General features: G+C 37.0%; 2 protein-coding genes across 2 annotated transcripts; one reads left to right on the top strand and one right to left on the bottom strand.

The window, feature by feature from the left end:
- The first annotated feature begins 7,996 nt into the window (after positions 1-7,996).
- LOC107957548 (triacylglycerol lipase OBL1) lies at positions 7,997-11,163 on the top strand. The gene is made up of 5 exons (XM_016893081.2): positions 7,997-8,608; positions 8,748-8,941; positions 9,165-9,198; positions 10,057-10,679; positions 10,764-11,163. Exons 1-5 carry the CDS (start codon positions 8,302-8,304, stop codon positions 11,034-11,036), a joined length of 1,431 nt encoding a protein of 476 aa, XP_016748570.1. The 5' UTR covers positions 7,997-8,301; the 3' UTR covers positions 11,037-11,163.
- On the bottom strand, positions 11,101-14,959 carry LOC107957550 (bZIP transcription factor 23). Its single transcript, XM_016893082.2, has 4 exons — positions 13,553-14,959; positions 13,033-13,104; positions 12,923-12,952; positions 11,101-11,404 (listed from the first exon to the last, which is right to left on the bottom strand). Exons 1-4 carry the CDS (start codon positions 14,591-14,593, stop codon positions 11,330-11,332), a joined length of 1,218 nt encoding a protein of 405 aa, XP_016748571.1. The 5' UTR covers positions 14,594-14,959; the 3' UTR covers positions 11,101-11,329.
- Between the last annotated feature and the right edge of the window lie 2,171 nt (positions 14,960-17,130).

Here is a 17,130-nt window from a genome sequence, read left to right as displayed (position 1 = left end):
TTCTACAGTCTATTCCTACTTATTCAATGACATGTTTCTTGCTTCCTAAGATTTATGTGCCGATTTAGAAGGTATAATTGTGAAATTTTGGCGGAAAAAAATTAAAGACAAAAAAGGTATACACTAGTGTGTATGGAAGGATATGTGTTTGTTAAAAGAAGATGAAGGTATTGGTTTCCGAAAACTAGATAAATTTAATATCGCATTATTAGCTAAACAGGGTTGGCGCCTTGTTAATTATACCAATTCTTTGTTAGCCCGAGTTTTGAAAACTAAATATTATGCGAATCTGAACTTTTTAAATGCTCCTTTAGGGAACTCACCTTTACTTACCTGGAAGAGCGTCTGGTCAGCAAAAGGATCGTTAGAGAAAGGCTTATTTTGGAGAGTTGGCAAGGGGGATAGCATCTCGGTTTGGAAAGATCTTTGGGTATCAAGACACAATGAAGATAGGCTACAGAATGTTAACAGTAATGAAAATATAGTGTTAGTATCGAACTTAATTGATGAAGTAAATAGAAGTTGGAAGGCTGAATTAATTGCCAATACCTTCTAGGCGAATATTGCTAGAAGAAACATGAAGATCCCTTTGGCGAGGCCAGTCTATGACGATTTCCAAGTTTGGAGAGGAGAACCATCCGGTAACTTCTCAGTGAGAAGTGCCTATAAACTATTACAGGAATCTACTCTAAATCCTAGTAATTTTATACAGGCCGATACTAAGGCTTTTTACAAGAAATTGTGGAACCTAAACATGCCTTCGAAAATTAAAATTACAGTGTGGAAAAATTCTTGGGATTTTATTCCCACTTTTTCGAATCTCAAGTTAAAAAGAGTTGCTATTGATGATCGGTGTCCTAAGTGCCAGCATAATGGGGAGGATAGCAACCACGTTTTTCGACAGTGCCCTACAACGATAGAAGTATGGAGATTTGTAAACTCTTCATGGATACTCAATAACAATGCTCAAAATATATAGGAGTGGCTTACCTGGGTGTTTAGTTAGGGGACAAATAAGCAGTGTCACCTCTTCTGTTGCGAGTTATGGTTAATATGGATAAACAGAAACACGTTAATATACGAAAGAAAGAACACAACAGGTCGGGACATCTCAAAGAAAATTTACAGCTATATCTTAGAGTTAAAGGGGATAGAGGAAAAGAAACTCATCTTAGAAGAAGGCAGGAAAACCGAACATGATGAACAAAGGATGTCTGTGGCTATTTACTTTGACGTGGCTTTTGACCAACAATTTTTCAATTCAGCATCGGGATTAATTGTACGAGATGTGGGGGCAATATTTTGGCATCCAAGTCTGTTCTTCACTCTGATGTGGCATCTCCGTTTGCAGCGGAAGCACATGCAGGTTTTCAAGCAACAAATTTAAGGATCGTTATGGGCTTTCAAGTTCTAGAAATAATAGGAGATTCAAGAACGGTGATAACAAAATGCCAGAATACAAAACAAGACAGATCGATGATCGGGGCAATCATAAGAGATATCCAAAGCACAAAAACTCATTTTTCATCTTCGATTTCGTTTTATACCAAAGTCAAAAAACATTTATGCCCATTTCATAGCAAAAGAAGCATTAAAGAAGGGTGAAGAACAATATTTGGAAGGAGACATCCCAAGTTCTGTTCGGTTTGCAATAGAGAAGAAGCGTCTGGGAATTGCAAACTGAAATGCATGGAGAGAAAGAGTTTAAGGAGTTTCAAATTAAAAGTGTTGAAAAGTCTCTTCTCTGATAATGTAGCAGATAAGCAAAAGATTGAAAAAGATCTGCTATAGAGTAATGGCTAGTGTCATGGGTTGCGCATGGGAGCCCGCAACCTTGACACATCTGTGTGAACCATCAAGAAGGCAGGAGGTCATTTGGCCCAATCAGACCGGCCCGTTGCTTGAAGAGATTGAAGGCCCATCTACAAGTTAGACAAATATAATATATTATTTTATAAGATTACATATCTTAGATAAGATATGTAATCTTAAAAGATATGATTTTATATTCTTAAAGGTTTGGTGGTAGGTGGCCTTTAATCATAGCCGTTGATATACTTAATTTTGCACCGTTGGATTTGGGGAGGCTCAACTATAAATAAGAGACCTCTTCCCTTATTGTAGATCACTTGAGTTTTGAGTAAGAAGAATCCTTGAGAGCATTCGCTCAAACTTTTCTCTCTTGTGTTCTTATTTTCCTTGGCTTGTTCTTGTCTCATTTTTCTTTCATCTTGTTGGCTTTGAGTTGCTTTCGCTTGAGTTGTGTTTTGGGAGGAATTCTGTTGAATCCTTCTTTTGTGGAAGTTAGGCTGACTTAGGCGTTTTGGAGTAAGAAACTGCCTAAGGCCGCACGAATTCTGAGGCAAGAATCTTAAGTCCGTGACAGTAAGTATCAGAGCCAGTCTTTCGAAAGCACTATTGAAGGATGTCGAGAGAAGTTGGTGAGAATGAGCCAATGGAGACCCGTGGGAGGGCCAGGAAGGCTAGTCGATCGAGGGACATCTTGTCGAGCTTGGAAAATCGAGTGGTCAATCTCGAGGAGTCTGTTGGTGACATGAGGGAGACACTCGAAGTGGTCCTAACCCGTATGGAGGAACTGAGGGAAGACAGCAAAGTATTCGTGCTTGACACTCTTAGATCCACTTCGGACAAGCTGACGGTAAGGGACGAGGCTCTTGAGGCCCTGGTGACTGCCATGAAAGAGGAGATTGCTGAGCTTAAGGGGGAGCTCACAATTTGTAAGGTCGCTCTGGGAAATGGGATGTTGACTTCAGGATCGAAGCAACGCCATGTAGATGTTCCAAAACCCGAGAAGTTCAAGGGGGCTAGGTCTGCGAGAGAAGTGGACAACTTCCTGTGGGAATTGGAGCAATATTTTAGAGCAATGGGCATTGAGGATGATGCCACTAAGATAAACACTGCTTCGATTTACTTTACTGATGTTGCTCTCTTATGGTGGCGACGTAGGTCCACGGAGGAGAGACGTAGAGGAACGGCCATTGGGACTTGGGAGGAGTTCCAAGGAGAGTTAAAGAAGCAGTTTTATCCGCAGCATGCTGAAAAGGAGGCTCGTGCTAAGTTGCGTCGGCTTACGCAACAAGGCACTATTCGAGATTATGTGCGGGAGTTTAGTGAGCTGATGCTTCAGATCTCAGACTTGAATGAGAAGGAAGCATTTTATATGTTTGAGGATGGGCTAAGAATGTGGGCTAAGCAAGAGTTGCGCCGCCTAGGTATCACCGATTTGACTGTAGCTATGGCTGAGGCAGAGAACTTCTACGAAGCTGGTGGGAGAAAGTTTGACAATAATGATGCTTCCAAACCCAAGCCAAGACCCAAAGGCAATGGTGGGGGAGACAAAGAGCAAACAGAAAGGAGTGGCGAAGCCCCAAGGAATTATAATGGTAGACCAGGGGATAAGAAAGAGCCAATGAGATGCTTTCTTTGCCAAGGTCCACATCGGTTGAGTGTTTGTCCAAAGAGGGCCGCTTTCAATGCTATGGAAGCACGCGAAGAGGCCAATCCTGACACCAAAAGTCTTGGTACGATATTGGGCGGTGTTGAAGACAAGACGAGTAATGGGCTGATGTTTGTGGACATCATCGTGGCAGACAGAAAATTGAATGCCCTTGTTGATACTGGTGCATCTGATTTGTTCATGTCTAAAGAGATGGCGAAGGAACTCGGTCTCAAAGTGGAGGAAGATTCGGGTTGAATAAAAACGGTAAACTCAGAAACTATTCCCATAACGGGTGTGGCTAAAGGGGTGGAACTCAAACTTGGCGAGTGGACAGGCAAGGCAACCATTAAGGTAATCCCACTTGATGATTATGATTTTGTGGTAGGATTGAGTTTGTTTGACCGACTTAATGCGTATATTCATCCTTCCGAGAACTACATGATGATCTCTGATTCGAACCATCGTTATATGGTGCGAATGAAAAGAAAGGGAAACATGGAAGGCAAAACATTGTCGGCAATCCAATTTGCCAAAGGAGTACGTAGAAACGAAGTCTCCTATTTAGCCACCTTAAGGAACAATGTAGAGGAGAAATTCGAGGAAGAAATCCCAAAAGAAGTGAAGCAGTTGTTGCAGTCTTTTCAAGATGTAATGCCCACAGAGTTGCCCAAGACATTGCCACCAAAGAGGGAGGTAGATCACAAGATTGAGTTGTTGCCTAATACTGAGCCACCAGCAAGGGCACCATATCGAATGTCTCCGCCTGAGTTGGAGGAATTGAGGAAGCAGTTAAGGGAACTTCTAGATGCCGGGTTTATTAAACCTTTCAAAGCCCCATTTGGAGCGCCGGTGTTATTCCAAAGGAAGCATGATGGGTCCTTAAGATTGTGCATTGACTATAGGGCCTTAAACAAGATCACTGTGAAGAACAGGTATCCCATTCCTCTCATTGCAGATCTGTTCGATCAACTTGGTAGCGCGAGATGGTTTACTAAGTTGGATTTGCGATTGGGGTACTACCAAGTGAGAGTAGCCGAAGGGGATGAGCCCAAAACAGCCTGTGTGACTCGGTATGGGTCTTTTGAATTCTTGGTGATGCCGTTCGGGTTGACAAATGCTCCGGCAACATTTTGTACCCTAATGAATAAGGTATTACAACCTTTCTTAGATCGCTTTGTGGTTGTTTATCTTGACGACATTGTGGTGTATAGTAAGACGCTTGAGGAGCATGTTGGACATCTGAGAGAGGTGTTCCAAGTCCTACGGGAAAATGAGCTGTATGTCAAAGAGGAAAAATGCTCATTTGCCCAACGAGAGGTGCCTTTTCTTGGCCATATTGTAGGAGGTGGCATGATCCGAATGGATGCAAGCAAAGTCCGAGCAATTTCCGATTGGAAGCCACCAACCAAGGTAACGGAATTGCGGTCCTTTCTTGGTTTAGCAAACTACTATCGACGTTTCATTGAAGGCTACTCCAAGATCAGTACACCCTTGACGGACTTATTGAAAAAGGGCAAAGTATGGGACTGGGACTCTCGGTGTGAGAAAGCTTTTGACCAAGTAAAGCAAGCAATGGTGAGTGAACCTGTACTTGCTTTACCGGATTTTACAAAGGCGTACGAGGTACGCACGGATGCCTCAGACTATGCAATTGGGGGAGTATTGATGCAAGAAGGACATCCAATTGCTTTCGAGAGTCGAAAGCTAAATGAGACAGAACGGAGATACACGGTCCAAGAAAAAGAGATGACTGCTGTGGTGCATTGTTTGCGCACATGGAGGCACTATTTGCTGGGTTCTAGGTTCGTGGTATTCACTGATAATGTTGCAAATAGTTATTTCCTAACCCAGAAAAAGTTGTCCCCCAAACAGGCTCGTTGGCAGGTTTTCCTAGCAGAGTTTGATTTTAGCATGGAGTACAAGCCGGGGAGTGCCAACATTGTAGCTGATGCGCTTAGCCGAAAGATGGAATTTGCAACGATAAGCCAACCCAATAGTCCCTTATTGGAGCGCATTCAAGAAGGGTTGTCCCACGATTCCACGGCCAAAATTTGATTGAGCTTGCTAAAGAGGGAAAAACGAGGCGATTTTGGCTCGAGGGAGAATTATTATACACTCAAGGACAACGTCTATATGTGCCCCAACATGGGAACTTGCGAAGGGAAGTCATGAAGGAATGTCATGATTCAAGATGGGCTGGACATCCAGGCATGCACCGCACTTTAGCTCTCTTGGAGGATCGATTTTATTGGCCTCACATGAGTGACGATGTGGAGACTTATGTGAAAACTTGTTTGGTGTGCCAACAAGATAAAATCGAGTTGAAGGCTCCTGCTGGGTTGCTACAGCCTTTACCTATTCCGGAGCGCCCATGGGAGAGTTTATCCATGGACTTTATTGTAGGTTTGCCTAAATCTGATGGATTTGCAAGCATTTTTGTTGTGGTGGACAGGTTTTCGAAGTATGCAACTTTTATCCCCACAACCAAGGAATGTCCTGCTGAGGAGGCTGCTCGCTTGTTTCTTAGACATGTGGTGAAGTATTGGGGAGTGCCCCAATCTATCATCAGCGATCGAGATGGGCGATTCACGGGACGATTTTGGACGGAGTTGTTCAAGTTAATGGGTTCAAACTTGAACTTTTCAACCAGCATGCATCCACAAACCGATGGGCAAACTGAACGAGTGAATGCGTTGTTGGAGATATATCTACGGCACTATGTGAGTGCCACACAAAGGGACTGGCCAAAGTTGCTAGATGTGGCTCAGTTTTCTTACAATTTGCAAAGAAGTGGGGCGACAAACCAGAGTCCGTTCGAGATAGTAACAGGACAACAGCCACTTACACCCAATGTTGTTGCGACTCGTTATGGGGGACCGAATCCAGCAGCCTATCGATTTGCGAGAGATTGGCAAGAGCAAAACGATTTGGCTAGAGCTTGTCTTCACAAGGCAAGTAAGCGCAATAAGAAGTGGGCGGATCGAAATCAAAGGGATGTACAATTTCAGGTAGGTGAACCAGTTCTTGCCAAACTACACCTGATTTTGCGACATGATGGGTTGCACAAAGGACTCGTTCGGCGGTACGAGGGGCCATTTCGAATTGTGAAGAAGGTAGGCAAGGTGGCCTACAAGCTCGAGTTGCCTGAAAAGCTTAAAGTTCATCCAGTATTCCACGTGAGTATGCTTAAACCATTCCATGAAGATGCAGAAGACCCAAATCGAAGCAAGTCTGAACGAGCACCAATGGGGGTAAAAGTCGCCTATGATCGAGAGGTCGAGAACATCGAAGCGGATCGTATGGTCAGACATAAGCACTACCGACCGCGGCGCGAATACTTAGTCCGATGGAAGGGATTCCCGGATAGTGAGATGAGTTGGGAACCTGCTGAAGCCTTGTGGCAATTCCAAGACAAGATAGATCGATACCATGCAGAGGACGCGACGAGGGCGTCGCTAGATTTGGTGGGGGAGAATGTCATGGGTTGCGCATGGGAGCCCGCAACCTTGACACATCTGTGTGAACCATCAAGAAGGCAGGAGGTCATTTGGCCCAATCAGACCGGCCCGTTGCTTGAAGAGATTGAAGGCCCATCTACAAGTTAGACAAATATAATATATTATTTTATAAGATTACATATCTTAGATAAGATATGTAATCTTAAAAGATATGATTTTATATTCTTAAAGGTTTGGTGGTAGGTGGCCTTTAATCATAGCCGTTGATATACTTAATTTTGCACCGTTGGATTTGGGGAGGCTCAACTATAAATAAGAGACCTCTTCCCTCATTGTAGATCACTTGAGTTTTGAGTAAGAAGAATCCTTGAGAGCATTCACTCAAACTTTTCTCTCTTGTGTTCTTATTTTCCTTGGCTTGTTCTTGTCTCATTTTTCTTTCATCTTGTTGGCTTTGAGTTGCTTTCGCTTGAGTTGTGTTTTGGGAGGAATTCTGTTGAATCCTTCTTTTGTGGAAGTTAGGCTGACTTAGGCGTTTTGGAGTAAGAAACTGCCTAAGGCCGCACGGATTCTGAGGCAAGAATCTTAAGTCCGTGACACTAGGTCGGTGATGTGAATTGACAGAAGATAATGGTGACCAATTGTTTCTGACGACTGGATTTTTTAATTAGGTTTCCTTTTCTATTTTTTATTTACTTTATTTTAAGTCTGTTTTAATTTTTGGGCCGTTCTGATAAAGGTCTGGTACTTTTATTTGTTTTATTAGGCCTGCAGTGTTGGAGTTAACCCAACTCAGCAGAAGAACTTTCATTTGTATTATGTTTCTTTTTTAATCCAGTCGATCCATTCAAAAAAAAAATTAAAGTTAAGTTTGAGAATATGTTTAATATGAATGAATGTATAATAAATATTTTACATTTTAAAAAATTTATAATGTGACATTTTATTATTGGTACCTAAAAACTACATATTTTAAGATTATACAAATATAATTAATTCCCTATTTTAAAATGTTTATAAAATATTTTTAATTTGTTTGTCTACCTTTTTTATAATATATAGAGAGAGAGAGAGAGAGTGAGTGATTAAATCAAAAACTTTATGCTTGAAGAAAGAATAAAGTTCCGCAGTAAGTTGTATTTAATTTACTGGTCAAACTCAAAAATCCAAAATAAAAAATGAAGGACAACTCAGTCCTTGCTCAAAGACCCTTGATTTGTTCAACGCTGATATCGGAGAAAGGCAACAGTGAAAGGAGAATTAATTAAGCATTTCTAGTTCTATATGTACTTAAATAGGAGTTTCTCATTGCCGATTCCTGCAGTTTTTAGAACTGGTTGACACAACTCCTCAAATCTCTTTCTTCATTAGCTTCCAAGCCATATGGCTGCTTCTCATCAAGGTTTTTGCGACGATTATTTTTTACTAAACCCAGAAAAAGCAACTTTGTTTGATCTGTTTAGCCTTCTATTCTCGCCTCAGTTGGAGAAAAGAGGATTCATAGATTGTCCTGGGAGCAAGCATCAAAGCTTTCTTCTTCGATGGCCCATCTTCGTCTCCGTTGTTCTTCAAATACTCCTCATTTGGGTAAAGAAACCTATGGCCTTTATGGGGGATGCCATCGAGATGTGGCTCAACCTTTTATCTATCAACGGTGGCCTCTTTCGTCTCCTACTAAATCTTCCAACAGGTAAACTACTAGCTGCATGTCCTCAACAATTTAGCAGACTGACTTCTCTTTTGCCTATTTTGTTTGAGAAATAGAGACAGAATTAAAACAGCGTTTGCAATCATTATTTTCATCATCATACCTACCTTTCATGGTGCAGGGAAAACAGAATGGCCTAAGCGAACATCCGCGAAGTTTACATCGATGATAGGGAACACCGACACTCGCCTTGAATTAGACGAAAACATTAAGCCAGCCGACCAAAAATACAAAGCCTCGCTGTCTATGATGGCTTCCAAATTATCCTATGAGAATGAAGCCTTCATTGAAACCAAAGTCACCCAACTTTGGAAGGTACGTAACTACGTATTTTCCATTTTTACTCTAAATAATTTTCCATCTTTTAACCTATAGATTTCATGCACCATCAAAATAAAAAACATTAAAAGATTTACAAATAAATAATATTAATTTTATTAAACATAATTAAATATTAATTATAATTATCGACAGTGCATCAAATATTTTCTTAAATTAAAAGAATATATGACAATGTTTCTTTTTCTTTTTTGAGCAGAGGAAATTCGTCAAGTTTTTTCATTGCTGGAATGGTAAGTTTTCTCTTCTATAATGTGTTTTTAAGTAAATTATGTTCTTGCATATTGACTCAATTAAAACATAAATGTATATTTTAAAACATTGTTATGAGGTAATAAAAATAGTAATTAAATGATAAAAGGGCTGTCCACAAATTATATATTTTTCCCTAATTGTCAACTTCGTTTAATTAGCATTAAATGAAGTCAATGTAATTAATAATACATAACCCCTTCTATCATAATAATAATAATTTATAATTAAACATATTAGACAACTTTAACGTGGGGTTAACGAAATAACACCGAATCTATTTATTGACTATGTCTTAAGAATTAGGTAGGTTTTCTTTTTGAACAACAAGAACAAGACTTGGACAATAAAAAAGATGGACTTTAGAAACCAAAATGTGCAACTTTCTATCCCTTAATTTGCATTTAAATAAGTAATTACTTTTTAATTACAAATCAAATAATAATGATGATTATTTAAGAATAATAAAATTTAATTAAATCCCATTTTTTAAATATTTTATAACAAGTTGCTATGATAGTGGCCAACCACCAATGGGAGGCTTTTTGCTTTTGATTTATAGCATTAATTAATCCTTAATTGAGGTGAGTTGCTTTAATCAATTTGTCATTATATGTAATTTGTCCCTTACTAATCAATTTATTCGACCATATCAACATTATTTATGCATTTATTTCTCATTCTTGCTCTTGATCTTTGAGCTAAATTTAAAAAAAAATGTGAGTACTTATTGATCTAGGGTGTTAACCATATCTTTAAGATCGATCCGTGTGTAAATCAAGCAGCAAGCAATGTAAAGATCACATCCATATTAAGAAATGTGTTTGATTTTGGTACAGAATACAGAGGACTTCCTTCAACCCAAGCTTTTATTCTTCAAGACACACAAGCAAATCCCAACTTGTATGTGGTTGCATTTAAAGGGACAAGCCCATTCGACGCCGACGACTGGCGAACTGATGCTGATTTTTCTTGGTGCAAGATTAAAGCCATGGGTAAGGCCAGGACCCACAGTGGTTTCATGCAAGCACTCGGCTTGCAAAAGAACAACGGTTGGCCTGAGGAGATCCAACAACACAGGGATGGCCAACGCCAATTTGCCTACTACGCTATTAGACAAAAGTTGAGGGAGATTCTAAAGGAGAATGAAGATGCCAAGTTTATAGTGACTGGCCATAGTTTGGGTGGGGCTTTAGCTATTTTGTTTGCTGCAGTGCTGATGTTACATGACGAAGAACTGTTGTTGGAGAAATTGGATGGGGTTTTCACCTTTGGACAACCAAGGGTTGGGGACGAAAACTTTGGGGAATATATGAAGGAGAAGATGAAAAAATTTGATGTGAAATATTTCAGATATGTTTACAACAATGACTTGGTGCCTAGGGTTCCTTATGATGATAAAATGACATTGTTTAAGCATTTTGGACCTTGCCTCTTCTTCAATAGTTTCTACACTGGGGAGGTAAGTTGGAAAAGAACGATTTTCCGACATGTTTAATATACATATCATGGTATCGTATTCATGTTTACGATTTTAACGATGCAGGTCTTACCAGAACAACCGAACAAGAATTACTTTTCTTTACTATGGGTGATTCCGAAGATGGTGAATGCAGTTTGGGAGCTTATTAGGGGCATCATTTTGCCTTACATGTACGGTCCAGACTACAAGGAAGGTTGGGTTTTGAGAATGTTGAGGGTAATTGGATTATTAGTACCAGGTGTGTCAGCTCATTCCCCTCAAGATTACGTTAATTCCACTCGATTGGGAACCTTGTCAGATGTTGAGCTCCACAAACACCAACTTAAAATAGATTGATGACAAAGAAGATTCTCATAAAGCTTGTTGTCAAATCACTTTTAGGACATGTTCCATCAGCATGTACATGTATAAATCAGATATGATTTGTGAAAAAACAGTTACATAATCTATTTGAACCCTCCAATTCTATCGCTTGTAAAAAAAGAAGGTAAAGTTTCCATATCCATTTTCATGGCAAACTGTTATACTACCGGAAAAAAAAGAAAAAAGAAGTCTTTTTAATCCAAGACCACATTAATTCATCAACTCTCCGAATATGTACAAAAACCAACTAACGTAACCCTTTTGATTCACCAAGGACCTGTCCGTGTTCGTCGCAAGCATCGTTTCTTAGCTCCTGGCTGCACATTCATCATCTCCATCACCTGTGGTTGTCAAACATTTGATTTAGTGGTTGTCAACATTTGAGCAAGTTTTCTAATATAATTCAAGATGATTATAATTGCTAAGGGGGAAAACTGGTGTTTGCAGCTAATGTATATATGTATACGTTTCTTTTTAATGCTCTAATATGATAGGAGCGTGCACCTAAAAAGTGAAGCAAGTAAAAACTAAATAAGCAATCAGTTCACTAAGATTAATTGCAATCTTAGTTACTGGATCCTCATTTTCTTTCAAACACTTGCATCTAACGGAATACAAGACATATATAATTCTTAAATATATGAAAAAGATTTAAAAGTTATATACTCGTATATATATCCAACACTCAGCAATTTAACTCCTATAAATTGTAAACACATTCTTACGTTCAAGGTTAATGCCAAAATTAACTGCATTTCATAAGTTTAAAAACTTGCCAAGCATGGGGAAACACTCTGTTAAGCAGCAAAGCAGAACATTCACCACGAATGGCTAATCGTATATGGATGGGTTTTTAGAGGATTCCATACCATACCATATCATCCTGTATCATATTATGCATGCATGCATAAAAACAAAATGATTTTAAAGTTTTGTTTAGTAGAGTGGGAAGAAATTTAGAATGAAATTTTTAAGAGATAAAAAAATAAATATATATATTTTGACATTGCTAGGAAAGAAAGAAAAACTGAGGAAAAAAAAAATTCTTCCCATCTTGGTAGAGTTGAAAAATAAGAAGAAATAAAATGAATTTTTTTTAAAAAAATTTTATAATTTTGAACTAACCTATACTTTTAGCTTATTTTCATCCCTCTTATCATTCCAATTTGGAATATACATTAGAATGGAAAATGGTATCCCTTCCAGTTTCTTTTCCACTAAGCGTACTCAATTTTTTTTCTAACATTTCACTTTTCTACTCAATCAAGCTCACCGTAAGACTTTGCTTGATAGAATTGAACAAAAATTGGAAAGAAGAAAAATTGGGTAGAAAAATAGAAAATATAATTTATCTTTCTATAAGTGTGTTTGGTAAGAAAAATGAGAAAATTGAAAGAAAGTCATTTTCTTTCCATTCATTGCTTGGTAGAATTAAAAAATGAAAGAAAAGAACATAGAACATTTGAGAAATGCATAAATTTAAATCCAGGAGTACTTTTCTCTCATTTTCTCTCATGTCATTGTTTCAATTTGAGAGGATTAGTTTTTATGTATTAGGATGAAAATAATCTTCTTTCCTATTTTCTTTTCTTCCATATCAATCAAACTCAAAATTTATTGTCTTTCTACTTTTCTACTCTTTTCATTCCTCCGCTTTTCTATTCAACCAAACACTTTCTAAATGAACCATGCCAGTAAAGTGAAACGACAATGACACTCTAATGGACAGATACATAGTGAACCCAACAGAAACACTATGGAACTTCGGAAGAACAGTGATGCTTGGTGATATTCGAGTAGGGCATGAAATAAGTTGTAATCGAATAAAAACAGATATAAAAATGAGAACTTGTGGGCACCTGATTTTTCTGTATTTTTATGATGTGATCCTGCAGCAGCGGAGAACAGTTAATGAGAATGTTAATACCAAGAATCGAGTGCACTTTAACAAAGAAGGGAAAGAACATACATGTTTCTTCTGCAATTCTTGGTTCTCCTCTTTCAGCTTAGCAACTTCTGCTTCCAACTCCGTTGTATAAGCCTAGTTGAGAAGCAATGAAGGCAAAATCCGTAGGAAACTTCAATGCAAGTATTTGAGACAAACCATAGGATAAGATTGTTTTGATTCGCTATAGTTAATTCATTATAACAAAACCAACAAGGTCAAGGATGTTAACCTTAATAAACAGTTTCATTGATTCTTATATGTTAGAATGCTCCATTACCTTGTTACAAAGATGGTCAATGGCTAGTAAAACACGTTACAAAGATGAAGTGTTTAAAAAGCAGAGTTGAAAATCTTAGAGATATCAATTGAGCATTCTAAAGTATAGTAAAATTGTCACTCAGTTACAGGATCCATATGCGGGAAACATTGTCGAAGCAATAGACTGGTAACAATCATATTCCAAAGTATCTACCTTTACTCTAAGATGAACTAAAGAGCTATGAAGATGGAAAGGTTAGATGAAATGAAAAAACATAATGACCTGCTTGCGAGCTCGTGATCTTGCAGCGGATTCTCGGTTCTTTATCATTCTTCTCTGCCTCCTCTCAGCAACCTTTTCCACAGCACTGCTTTTCCTACCCCTCAAACTTCCATTAAACACATAAGGAACGGGTGAAACTGAGGAACTATCTCCACTACTCTTCCCAATCCCATCTGATGAAAGGTGGTTAGCAGGTGATCTTAAACCAACCATACTCATCCCACCACCATGGATCAAGCCATTATATAGTCCCTGACCACACCTAATTCCAGGACTCCCCAACTGACCACCACTTTGCAAACCCATCTGAGCTCCATATTCCACACCAGGTTGCTTAGGACATAATGGTTGCTGCTGAAGCTGAGTTAAGTGGTGCTGATTGGATCTAACTCCATTAAAATTCATAGGCAAATCGGAAGCTTGAATACCATTTTGATTACCACCATCAGGTAGCCTATTCCCCATCAAATTTGGACCTCTTCCACCTTGTTGAAACCCAATCCCAAACCCACTGGTATTACTCCCTGCTTGCGGTAATTCCCCAAAGAAGCCGCCATTAACATTATTGTCCTTCCCAGAAAATTGGATGTTATCCTCTCTTACCACACCGGCTCTGACCAAAAACTCCTCTAAAGTAATCTCCTTTAAGGTTTGCTGTCTTTGTGGCATATTATCAGTGGCTTCAGTCCCTATAGAAAACTCATTTGAGATCTCTCTCCAAACTTCATCAACAGTTTTGTGGCTAAGTGTCCTGGGCAAAGTCAAAGACCCTTGCCTTTGTAACCCTCCATTTCCCACTAGGCCAACACCGGGAGAAGCCATTGTTTGAGTTTCTTCAGCACTCCAAATGTTCTTTAACAGCTCATCCATGTTCATCGACCCGAAATCTTTGCCTATTCCACCCATTGTGCTTTGAAACTCATCAAAGGTTAGAGAATAGACCGATGGCTGTCTACTTATCGGATAATTCCCAGGCGGTTTATTACCACCGCCGCCATCACCTGACGGCGGTTGGTTACTTCCAAAGTTCTTGAAGATCATGTTAGTCCCTAATAAAATCTGGATAAAATAGTGTCGACAAAATGGTATCTAGATGAATATTTGGAAAATTACCATATAAAATCAAGCTCCTTACTTTTTCTATATTTGGAAACTTTTCAATAAAACCCAAAATATCATATTAATATTCATATTCATATTAAAAAAAAAAGAAAGAAAATAGAAGAGCAATACAAAGATCAACTTCAAGTAATGGTAAAATCAGAAATTTTGATGTCTTTCAACAATCACAAAGTTGAAGATCTGAGCTTAACGAAAACATCAGCGTTTTAATTCGGAAAAGAAAAAAATAAATCCAAATTTAACGTACCAAATAATTGAAAGAAAACATAAAAATATCAGAACCCCACCAAACCCAAAATAGAAAAAGTGTAAATAGTACAAATCGGTCGATTAATTAAAAGTAAAAAGGCTAAAATGTGCTATTAGTTCTTGTACTTTGACTAAATTTCAGATTTAGTCTTTGTACTTAAAAAGTAAAAAAAATCAAGTCCTCCTATTTTTTTATTTAAAAATATCAGCCTAGTCACTAAAATCATCCAAATTTGTCAACTTGAAATTTTGATCGACAGGAAATAAAAATGGTAAGCTGGTAAATTTTGACAGAAACTACTAACGATGGTAATGATTGGACAAAAATTTTTAAATTGAAAAAGTAAGAGGATTGAATTTTTAACTTTTAAAGTATAAGGCCTAAATTCAAATTCTATACAAGTCCAGGGACTAACAAAATATTCTAGCCAAAGTAAAAACAAAACAATGAGCATTCTATTTTGGGTAAACTACATTAATAGCCACTCAACTATGGTTTTTTTCTCAACCAACTACAAAAAGTTATAATATGATCACTCAACTATTCGATTTTGTCTTTTTTTCTATCACCCAACTATTTTGGATTTTCAGATGTTTCCATTTTGATGTTAGCCTGCTGGTGACAAAAAAAATACAAAATTGAATTGTTAAATGATCATTTTGTAACTTTTCATAGTTAGATGACTAGAAAAGAAAAAACTATAGTTGGGTGACCTCTACTATAATTAAACCTTCTTATTTTTTTTCTTTTTTGCATTTCTGGTTCTTAGCGACTGCCAGGTGTCCCTTGTCTTTTATTTTTTTAAGACATTAAATACAATTCCTTTTAATAATGTTCTGTGGGCCAACCGGATACCGAAACGTGAATCAATAGGATAGGGTAAAGACTAACAATTGGAAATGTGAAAAGTGGGAGGATCTAGACCGCCCACGTCGCGACTAAGAAACGGTGGTGATGGTGTGAATTTTATGGTTTTGGAATTTGGATGTAGTGTAGTGGCAGAATTGGTTGGATCACTTGGATAGTGACGAGAGATAAATGCAAAGCCTCGATGGAGCTCGCACTGACATAGGGGTATTTTGGTCTAAAAAACAATGTTTGATTGATTTGTGTACTCGTCTTTAAGTCAGTAAAGATGGAGTATTTGGTCCTAAATACTCTTATTCGAGATTTACTATACCAAATATATGTCGATGTGAATAATAATAATCCAGCTCAGATTTAATTAGAGACATTTATTTATATTTTTATTGTATTATACTTATAAAACTTTTATAAGAGATTTGTAGAATTTTATCTTTCAAAAATTATTTATAAAATTTTAATTAGATTTACTTGATTAAGTATCATTGTATATATATGTTATATCTAAATTTATTTTTATTTAAATCTAGATATATTTTAATTATTAAATTAATTGTATATTCATAAAAATAATAAAAATTAAATTTAGTATTCTAACATGAAATAAATAAAGAGATAATCATATAATAAACAAAGGTGATTATATCATACCTCTAATTTATTAAATTATAAAATAAATATTAAAAAAGTCCTAAGTATACATAAAAATTTCAAATAAAGTAAAGATTCTTTATTTCATCAGATGGACTTTTGATCTGTAGATAGTTAGTGACAAATATTAATCGAAATAATATAAAATTGTGACAAATTTAATTATATTTTCGAAATATAAAGACAAATATTAATGGAAATAAAATTTAGTGGCAATTTTTAATATTATTAATAGTAAGATGGTAATTTTACATTTTAATTTTTTAAAATTGTGTGATAAATTTAATCCTATTTTCGAAGTATAAAGATAAATATTAATTAAAATAAAATTTAATTACGATTTTTAATGATGGTAATTTTATATTTTTAATTTTTTAAATTTGTGTGATAAATTTAATCATATTTTCGAAATATAATTAATTGAAATCATTTAACTTTTTAAATTTTGTGACATATAATTTTCATTGCCTACGAAGTATACAAAATGGATGAACTAAAAAAGTGATTAGAGCACCAATGTAGGTAAATATGTTTTTATAATTGATACAGCCAATATTATATTTATCCAATAAAGAAAATAATTTTATTTATGAGGCAAAAATTTTGAGGTTAAACTTTAGAATTTTTTATAATACAAAAATTTATTATATCTTGTAATTATTGTTACCATTTTTTTTTGGAAGGGTATAGT

Source organism: Gossypium hirsutum, chromosome A05 (assembly GCF_007990345.1).
Source record: "Gossypium hirsutum isolate 1008001.06 chromosome A05, Gossypium_hirsutum_v2.1, whole genome shotgun sequence".
Lineage (NCBI taxonomy): Eukaryota > Viridiplantae > Streptophyta > Magnoliopsida > Malvales > Malvaceae > Gossypium > Gossypium hirsutum.
This window is presented reverse-complemented; position numbering and strand designations above follow the sequence as displayed.